Below are 10,450 nucleotides of genomic sequence, written 5' to 3' on the forward strand. Positions count from 1 at the left end.
TATTGTGTTGTCTTTGAATTTTTTTTTGTTTGCTAATGAACAAATGCTAGCTGCTGAGAGACAGTGGATTATGGAAACTGCTAAATTAAACCAACCTATATATTTTTAAAATGTCTTAACTTCACAATGGAAGTTGCCTTGGAGAAGAGGTTATGCTTTTCTTTCATAGAAAACAAAAGGTTGTGGATTGATTCAAGGTTAAAGAGGATCAGGTTTGATCAGGGGAGATGCCCTGAAAATCCCAGTTATAGACATAAAGAAATAAACCTAAAATAACTACAAGACAGGTGACATATATTTTACCTGCTCAAACATAAAACAAAAAAATCATCTTTGGCTGGCTTGTTGTATCTAATGCACAGTCCATACTTGTGTTAATACACATATGTATGTTACCTTTGAAAGTTTATGTGTTTTCAGAGTCAGGTGACCAGACACCAATGAAAACGTGGTGGCCCAAGTGGTCCAGCCTCTCAGAGTGCCTCTGTTGCAGTTTCCTCAGAGTTCTGCATCCAGAACAGCTTCAAGGATGCTGGCTGAGATGGTCCAGCCTCACAGACTATTCTAGCCAGGACTTGACCATTACCCTAATTTTCTCAGAGTCCTCCAAAGATGCCAGCAAACGCAGAGAACAGGAAGCAGTCCGGAGAACACTATGCCCACATTCCCAAGGGATGGACTGGATGGTTTTTGGTCCTCAAGTGGGTTATGGAGATTTGTCATCATTTAGTGGGGTTGGTTACAAATTGTTATTGGTCATGATCAGAGAGAAAGCTAAACAAAGGAGATTATATTCAAGGATGCCTTTTTGATGAAAAAAAGGGGGAATATAGTATAAAAATGATGAGATAAAAGGGTGGATTGTTGAGTTTATTTTTGAACAACCATTAGTCTCAAATATTCTACACTGGGATGGATTTTTGTATACTGATACAAATTTAAGGTTACTTTTGTTAGAACATACTGTACATACGTATCTACTCTTTTTTTTTTTTTAAGGTATTGTACCTATGCAGCTTATTTAACAATGTTGCTGTGGAATATTGTTCTGTACTCTGTGAATGTGTGTTACTGATTGGTTGATAAATAAAATGTGGATTGGCCAGTAGCCAGGCAGGAAGTATAGGTGGGATAAGCAGAAAAAGAGAATTCTGGGAAGAGGAAGGCTGAGTGACCAGCCAGACACAGAGGAAGCAGAATGTCGAGGCAGAACTGAAAAAAAGGTTCCAAACCATGTGGCTAAATATAGATGATAAGAATTATGGGTTAATTTGAGTGTAAGAGCTAGTCAGTAATAAGTCTGAGCTAATGGCTGAGCAGTTATATTAATATAAGCCTCTGGGTGTTTACTTGTGGGACACAAGTGGAAGAGATTTGTCCCAACTGCCGCTGGCCAGGATATAGGAAAACTTCCAGCTATACAATGTAATGTAAATTTCTAATCCTTGAAAGTTATTATTACAAACTGTTTAGGATAACAGAAATACAGGTTTGTAGTTAGTCACCTATAACAATCAAACTTGTAGTCATGTTAGGTATGTTGTCATAAATGGGTTAATTTAAGTTGTAAGAGCTAGTTAGAAACAAGCCTAGGCTATCAGCTGAACTTTCATAATTAGTAAAAAGTCTCTGTGTCATTTATTTGGGAGATGGCTGGTGGGGCAGAGAAACACTAGCAACATAAACTTAATGAGGAAAAGGTCCATTTTGTCACACAGTCCACGATCACTTAACTCCATCATTTTGTACCTATGGTGACACAGAACACTGTGGCAGGAAGGTGCAGTGGAGAAGACCCATTCATCTATGCAAATAAGGAAGCTAAAAGAGACAGAGGGGACACAATGCCTACATCCAGGTAAACAGCAAACAGCCATTGCCACAGCTGCCTTGCAATAGGTCTCACCTGAAAGTTCTTCCATCTCCCAGCTATGTTACAGGCTGGGGACCAAGCCTTAACACCTGTACCTCTGGAGGGAAGACAACAAGAGCCTAATGATACAAAGGTCCTGTGACCTCAATTTTACAGATTAGAGAACAGAAAGTGTTGAGAATTTGCTCAGAACTATGATAGAGTAAGAAGTAGAACCAAATTCAAAACTAAACAATTTAACAAACTAAAACTCATAGTAACATACAGAGTCCAGACAAATCCTTACCAAAAAATGATGAACACAGGGCAAGAGTACAATGTCTGCCAAAGTGAAGTACAGTCCTTCTGCAAACACGTGCTCCAGAGGCGGAAGGTCAGAGGCTTTTGCTTTCCTGATGTGAGAAGGCTCCCTGTTGGCAGCAGCTGGATCCTGCACTGTGAGCTTTGAGAATGCCACCTTCAGTTCTAGACTCTTGGATGAGCCAGCCAGCTCTTTGGATGGTTGCTGTGCATCATCAGTCTGGCTCTTTGCTTTCCCCTTAGCAGTCTTCTGTTGCTTCAGCTTCTGTCTGCGGAGTTTGTCATCATTGTGTACTCTGACAGGCTCGCTGAGTTTTCTCTCAAGCTGTAGTATTTCTTCAGGAATAGTTGGGGGCTGGTCAGAAGACTTTTGGAGAAAATTCTCAACAGCCAAAGGGATGGTGAGTTCACATAGCCTGGTCCACTGACTAACCTATAAAACAAACAAGAGGTGAGCCATTCTCTCCTCTCCACGTATCCTGAAGAAAAATTAGCTGTTATTGGGAAATACGAGTGATTTTGAGCTGGAGAGATGGCTCAGCTGTTAAAGGCTAGGCTCACAACCAAAAATTTAAGAGTGGTTTAAATAATTAAGTGATGGGCTAAAGAATCCTTGGGCTTAGCTCCTATGCTAGATCAGAAAACATACTACAATGCTTCAAACATGAACACCTTAAATGATGCAGCTTCTGTACTCCTGCAGCCTCTTACTAAATAAGTCCTTACCTCCCATGGTTTTGAATGAGAAGACACTCGTGCATTTCAACACTTGGTCCACAGTGTGGTGGAACTGTTTGGGAAGGATTAGGAAGCATGGCCTTGTTGGAGGTGTGACAGGCCTGACGGTGCTGTTTTTTCCAAGATTGTGAAAGACTTTGGACTAGGAAAGCAGTTGACTGCTCTAAGACAGGCTTGATGGGCCATCCTAGTAGGAGCCTGCAAGACACTAGTGCTGAAAACAGTGCAGACTACGGAGGCCCCAGCTCAAGAGGTTTCAGAAGGAAACAATATTATTAGCAAATGGGCTAGAGGCCACTCTTGTGATACTATGGCAAAGAAATGTGGCTGCTTTTTGCCCGCGTCCTAAGAATCTGCCTGAGGATAAATGAAAAAGTAATGAATTAATTTCCTTGGCTGAGGAGATTTCAAGAAAGCCTAACACTGACTCTGTCCCATGGTTATTAGTATCACTCTTACGTAGATCTAAAGTGAAAAAGAACAAATGAGACAAAAAGAAATACAAAATGTACAGCAGGAAGGGGAAAGAGCACCAGGAAATTTAACAATTTAACTTTGGAGCCAAGGCTTGTTTGTGCTCAATAAGATAAGGACAGTCCCAATGTAAAATGAAATAAAAGGAGGGGTGCCCTCAGGACAAGAGCCCACCCAGTTAAGCTTCCAACTTGTAGAAGGAAAATTCTTGAGGGATTTTTCTGCTCCTTAAAAGCAACAACAAAGTAAGTTTCTACAAATGTAATTCAAGGAGGAAGCCACGCTATACCCCAAGTGGCCAGCATATGCTCTGGCTTTAGAGTTATGACGGAGATTAAGAATTAAGGGATTGAAAAATCTTCCTTTATGGTTAAGGAGAGCTGCTGAGGCCAGGTGTATGGCAGAGAAGTCTCTGTATGGAAGCCTCAAAAGGCCATTGCATAAAGCTGGGAAGGTGAAGACTGGATTGTGCTGGAGACCCTAAGATGTTGGAGTTACCAGAGCCATGAGCCATCTGTCAAGGAGAGCTGCAGATGGGATGAAACCAGCCCAAGAGAAAGAAGTGTGTTGCAATCAGCTGGTGAGCCATCTAAGCCCTCTAGCTTCAGACATGGAGCTACAGTATCTAGAATTGGCCCTTCAGGGTTTCAGTCTTACAATGGTCCAGTGTTTCCTCACTCTCTCTTGGAATGGTAATATAAATTCCATGTCACTGAATGTTGGAAGTACATAATTTGCCTTTTGATTTTACACATGGTTACAATAAAAGATTGTCTAAAGTGTAAGAAGAAACTTTGGACTTTGAAACAGTATTGTGACTGTGAAAGATATGGGGATTTCTGAAGTTTGACTAAATGCATTTTGCTTTATGATATGGCCACAAGCCTGTAGGGGCTAAGAAGTAGAATGTGGTGGTTTAAGTGAGAATGAGCCCACAGGCACATATATTTGAATACTTGTCCCCAGTAGGTGGAACTGTCTGTGAAGGCTTAGGAGGTGTCCCCTTGGAGGAAATGTGGCTCTGTGGAGCAGTTTTGAGTTTTCCAAAGACTCAAACCATTTCCCATAAGTTCTGTGCCTTGAGGTTGTGTCTGACGATGTGAGCTCTCAGCTACTGTTTCGGCACTATGCCTACCTGCTTCCCTGCTCTCTGCCATGATGGTCATGAACTCTAGCCCTCTGAAACTGTAATCCCCAAATAAACTCTTTCTTCTATAAGTCGCCTTGGGCATGGTGTCTTAATACAACAAATGAAAAGTAACTAAGACACTCAAAAAGCTTTTAAAACTTCTTAGATATTACAAGGCACTACAACTTGAACTCTTACAATTATATGAACATTTCTTTTAAATTCCTCAGTATAACAAAGGGGGGGAAAACATTATTTCAAAACAATGTATCTAAACTTCATAAAGTACATCTTAAATTCTTACTGTTTTTTATTGCCCTGTCATGACGACATACGTAAAAGACTCTTAACTATCCAATAGTTACCAACAGGAAGTTAAGATCATATTGGAGTGAATGTTATTACTGATAGCTTTAAGTAAGAGAGGAGACCATATACTTACTTCAGCACAGGCTTTCAAACAAGTCTTTTTAAAACCCAGAAGTTCCAAAATCTCCTTTCTTGAGGGCTCAGCTTCATAGGATTTCTGGATTATGTGTCTGAGGACAACAGCAAGTCCTGCTCTACAGAAAACGTCTGGTTGTTCTACCACTGCAGGCAAACAGCAATTCTGGACTATCGGTGGGAGCGCCTGCCTTGAAATAACCTGTATGTCCACATCCTGGGACAGTGCCTCTCTGGGGAGTGAAGCGTCTGCATTTTCTTCGGTAAGGACCAAGCAAACATTAAAGACCTTGCAGTCACAGTAGGATAATAAAAACAGAGTTACAGACGTATGGAGAGGAAAGATGCACCCCTCTGTTTGGTGAGAGTACTCCAGGTACAGGGACTCTTCTGTAGGACTTTTCTTAATGCCTTTCATTTTGTTTTCATTGGGTCACCTGTAACAAAAATTGAAGGTTACAGGCCTTCAAATATATATAACAATTTAGAAGCTAAAAGATGAGCGTTTTTCAAAAAATCAGTAAGAATTTGTATCTAAGAATTTTTACTTCAAGGATGAATGGCTTTAAAAAGAAAACTTCCTCCCACTCTGCATGATTAAACATTTTTAGTGATGATTTTAAGATGAGTAACCTTGGTGTTTTGTATTGGAAGCACTGTTAGTACTCTTCTACAGCCCCTCCCCCACCAATCTTTTCTGGATCTATCTGTAGTATAAATACAGAATTATTTCACAGCATTTCCATTGCTTCTCAGTCACTCTCACTTCTAAATTATATCAACTGCCTCCACCTCCCCCCATCCCCAATCTTAATTTATTCTGTTAATATTGAAGTTCTGCCACTCAGCTTAAGTCCTATAGTATCTTTCCATTCTACTAAAATAAGTCAGACCTTCTACAGTGCCTTACACATTACAAAATGTAATCATTTTGTCTCTTAAGTTCATTTCAATTTTTTTTTACATTGCTTACTGCTTCCCCAAAAGTGAATTAAGATTCTCCCAAACTCTATCTATACTCCAACTTCAAAATCTTCATACTTGGTGTTTCCAGAACACAGAATTCTGCTCCAGGTATTTAATAATAGGTAGCATCTTGGATGCTAAGATGTTCTTTGGCTCCTTTTTATGTTATAAACCCCAATCTACACACTCCTTTTACTTTCCTTCTATGCTTTAATTTCCTCCACAGCACTTAGCACCATATAATACACTATTTATTCAATGTTATTTGTCTATTAGACTATTAGAATATTCTGTAAGAATATTTTGTTAACTATTATACCTAAAATAGAGCCTGCTAAATATTTGTATGTAAAAGTATTTGCTGAAGGAATACATGTATGAGTATACACACTGGTTGCTTTAAAGATGTGTATCTTGAGGTCAATTTATTTAAGGCTTTTGTCAATTATGACTTTTTGCATTTGAGTTAACCACATTCTAATCCATAAATCACAATTCAAAAACTGACACTAGATGGCACTCTTTAAAAGCATTTAGAAGTATGTAACCAGAAGAAGATGTAGTAGAGAAAAAAAAATATGTGCATGTGCATGCATGGGGGAAGGGGGGGTGCGAGGTGCATATGCATTTGTAGAAAGGTACAAAAGAACCATAAAAAAGGCATTTTGCATATAAGCTATAAACTTGATTCACTGTGAGTACTTACTAATGTTAAATATCAACAAAATAAAATAGAAATATTTTCCCATGATGAAATCAGAAAAATTAATGAGTTGTCCAAGAGAAAAAGCAAAGTACAATTGATTTTTTAGTGCTTTTTTTCAATACAGATATTAGTGGAGGTTTTTTCCTCCCCCCTTGGAGATCAAAATGTTAGTTAATAATTGTGGAGTTAAAAAAAAAATTACTTTCTTGGGCAATTTCTCATTACTCACTAGCATAATAGTTAAAAATCAAACATTTGATAAACCTGTACAAATTTGGGGGGTGCTTTGGTTTGCACTGTGTTTTTAGGAGTAGAACATAGTTTTGGCTTAAAGTTTATAAATATCATAGGCAAAAAGAAATTCCTTTTCCCCTCTTTTTCTGCTTTGACAGTTCCCTAGCTACATCCTGAACTTTACGACAGACACGCAAGAGTCAATTTCAGGGTCCCTGAGGTTTCCAGAGCTCAGCTTGCACTGCCCCTTATTAGATTTTTGTCAAGCACAGACCTGTCACTGCTTTTTCTCATTCCTGGCATATGCCACACCGCAGTCACTGAAAGGACACGATAAAACAGCAGACAAAAACATAAGCTTCGGGAGCTGAGCACAACCAATGGAATATTCATCCATCTCTTATGTCCACACCACTGGGAATCTGCAGGAAGAATAAATAGGTTAAAAGAAAATATTGACGGTTCAGTCTCATTACAGAGAAATCTTCAAGGATATATTTGAAAATGGTTGTGTTAAATCATAGGTATAATACTTAGACATTTAGACATTTTAATTCTAAATAATATATCTCGGCTTAGACAAAATATTTCATATGCTGCTAGGCTTGGTGACACATGCCTTTAAGGCAGAGGAAGCAGATCCCTGTGAGTTCAAGGCCAGCCTGTTCTACATACTGAGGTTCTGAAAGCCAGGATTACATAGAGAAAAACATACCTTTAAAAAAAAAAAAGTTTTAAATTTTTTAATACTCCACCCCATTTATGTTCTGTGTGCAGATGTCTAAGGAAGACGGGAGAGAGGGAGAGGAGGAGGAGGAGGAGGAGGAGAAGGAGGAGAGAGAATATAAAGAAAAAATTAAAAATAAACATACTTCTCTATCAGCCAGAATTTTAAAAATCAATTTGAATGTTTTGTGTTCAAAAGTCAAAAATTCAAGTCAGGCTCTTTGGCAATTCAATATTACACAATAAATTATGTTCTATATGACAGACCAAAAATTATGTTATTCAGCAAGATATCAGTCAGTGTTCTGTTTTGTTTTTGTTTTTTTGTTTTTTTTAAATATTAGCTAGGCATTGTGCGCACACCTTTAATCTCAGCATTCAGGAGGCAGAGGCAGGAGGATCTCTGAGTTCAAGGCCAGCCTGATCTATACAGTCAGTCCCAGGACAGCCAGGACTACAGAGAGAACCTGTCTCAAAAAACTAAAGTATTAACTGAATCTGAAGGGATCTATTTTGAAAATATTCAGAATTTTTTTTTTAGAATAAATACTATCGTACACTTATAAAGTGGAGGCAGGAGAATCAGTTCAAAGTCATCCTAAAATACATAGCCAGTTTGTGTTCAGCCTGTGTTACATAAGAATCTGTCTCAAACCCCCAAAATTTTAGAAGACATTAATACTGTAAGATTATAGTATAAATAAAAGCATATTTTATTGTAGGGGCAACCTTACCAAACTGAAAATTATTAAAATATTTCCAGCAAGGATGCCAACCTCCTAATTCTTAATAAAAAAAAAAAAAACCCTCCATTCCAAAGTTGTTTATTTGACAATTTTTAACACTAGATACAATTCCTTGTCAGTTGCTTCATGATTCCATTTGCTGGATAGTTTTTAGATGGCTCAAGGGTTCATGGCTCATATTCTAATTACACAGGAGGATCACAAGTTTGAAGCCAGCTTGGACTACATGGTGAATTCAAAGCTAGCTTGGGAAACTTAGGGAGGCCCTGTTTCAAAATCAGAAGGCTAAGAAGTAGCTCAGTGGGAGAGCACTGGCCTAGTATATATAATCTCTAGTACCAGAAAAAGCAACAGCAAAACCTGAAACAATATCATGAATACTCTATTACACTGAATAAATCTGATTTTATACTGTTTTTTCCCTTTCCTTTTAAATGATAGCTGTTGACTAATTTCATGATCCATTATCAGTACAGAAGTCTGTTGTGTGATATTTTGATTGCATTCTGACAATAAAGTTTGTTTTGAATCAGAGGGCAGAGCTAGCCACTAGCAGACCAAAATTAACCTTAGAGGTTTTGGAGGACAGAGGAAGTAGTAAGGCGGGGCTTAGAGAGGATCTTGGCACTTTTGGAGGAAGGAACTCAAGAGGTAGGAGGTTACTGGTGGCTTCTCCAAAGTTTCTCTGATCATTCATGTTCTTACTTCAATATCTGACTGATTTTTGATTGATAAAGCATAATTAGTTAAATGCTTCGGAAGTCACATTTAACAGCACCATTCTATGTGATCTCAGTGCCAGTAGCTTTAAGTACTATCTGACTCCTACATTTACATCAGGCTCCTTGACATTTCAACTGGATCTTTTTCTAAGTTTGTTCCTTTTCTTTACCTGCCCAGTTGTTGATCAAACAGCAACACCATTCAGCTATTGCAAAGACGAAAGCCCCACTTAAACACCTGTATCTCTCCTCTCTTGCTATCTCCTTTGAAACAGAACCAGATCTGGTTCCTCAGCATCTACTGCCACTTTAACCGAGGTCATCACCAGCTCTTACAGGATGTAAAGCATCTTATTCCCCGACAAGTCTATTCTCCAACAACCTTTAAAAACAGGTCTCCTACACGTGACCCAGGAGTCCCTCAGCACACCTAGAATAAGCAGTGTGGATCCAATGTGATCCCCTCTTAATTGTCTGATTTCATTCATATCCTTTCTCACTCCTTTCACCTACATTTCTTCCTGTTCTTCAGAGGTCTGACGCTCCTCCCTGAGAATTTTTGTGTTTAGCTGTTCATCTTCCCTTCCTCACGCCACTGAGTTCTCTAGCACATATCATCTCAAGAAGACTTCCCTGACCATATGAATCGGAAACACACTCCCATCACTCCTTAGCTTCTTGTCCAGCATTCTTCTCCTTATTAGTGTATCACATGACACCGTCAATGATTAATAATGCTCAAGTTTTACTTTATGAGATGAATAAAGATGACTGAATACACAAATGATTGCCAATGATACAAGAATAACTACTGAAGCCCTCAGTCCGATACATTAGCCTCACTTACTGACACCATTTCCTCTTCCAATTTAGTCTACTTTAAAGGCTAAGTGTAAATAAAAATGAAGAAACATGTTCACCTACAAGAGCTGATTCAGGATGGGTGTAACCAGAGTCTATCCAAACATGTGAACAAGGAAACAAAGACATAAATACTGATATTCAGACAGAAAAACTCCTAACCTCAACTACTAAGGCGTCTACACACGTCTAGTGACAGGTAAAAGCCCAGACTCTTGGACATATTTACTGGACTTAAACACTGGTTCTGATCCTTAGGAGCTAGGAAACTTTCCTTCATCTTAGTTTTCTGTTGTGAAATGAGGAATGTCATAGCAGAACCTTCCATATGGTATACTCTGTCAACGGACAATGATGGTTACATAAGAAGCCCCTAACTAAATGCTAGCTACTTTATTGTTTTAAGCAGTGCTACAGATCAAACCCCAGGCCTCACATGTGGGAGGTAAGCACTCGGCCACTGAGTTACACCTCAGCCTCTACTATTCATTATCATTTATTCACAAATTCTTTACCTACTGACACTACTAA

General features: G+C 38.8%; 1 protein-coding gene across 1 annotated transcript in view; it reads right to left on the reverse strand.

Moving 5' to 3' along the window:
• Positions 1–5,396, reverse strand: part of Gstcd (glutathione S-transferase C-terminal domain containing) — a 104,209-nt gene extending 98,813 nt beyond the window's left edge. Inside the window, exons 1-2 of the mRNA XM_059266275.1 lie at positions 4,957–5,396; positions 2,160–2,606 (exon numbers count right to left, since the gene is read on the reverse strand). Of these exons, the coding sequence (XP_059122258.1) occupies positions 2,160–2,606; positions 4,957–5,376 (867 nt within the window). The 5' untranslated portion in view covers positions 5,377–5,396. The remainder of the gene's footprint in view (positions 1–2,159; positions 2,607–4,956) is intronic.
• Positions 5,397–10,450: the final 5,054 nt, after the last annotated feature.

This window comes from Peromyscus eremicus, chromosome 6, assembly GCF_949786415.1.
Source record: "Peromyscus eremicus chromosome 6, PerEre_H2_v1, whole genome shotgun sequence".
NCBI classification, from domain to species: domain Eukaryota; kingdom Metazoa; phylum Chordata; class Mammalia; order Rodentia; family Cricetidae; genus Peromyscus; species Peromyscus eremicus.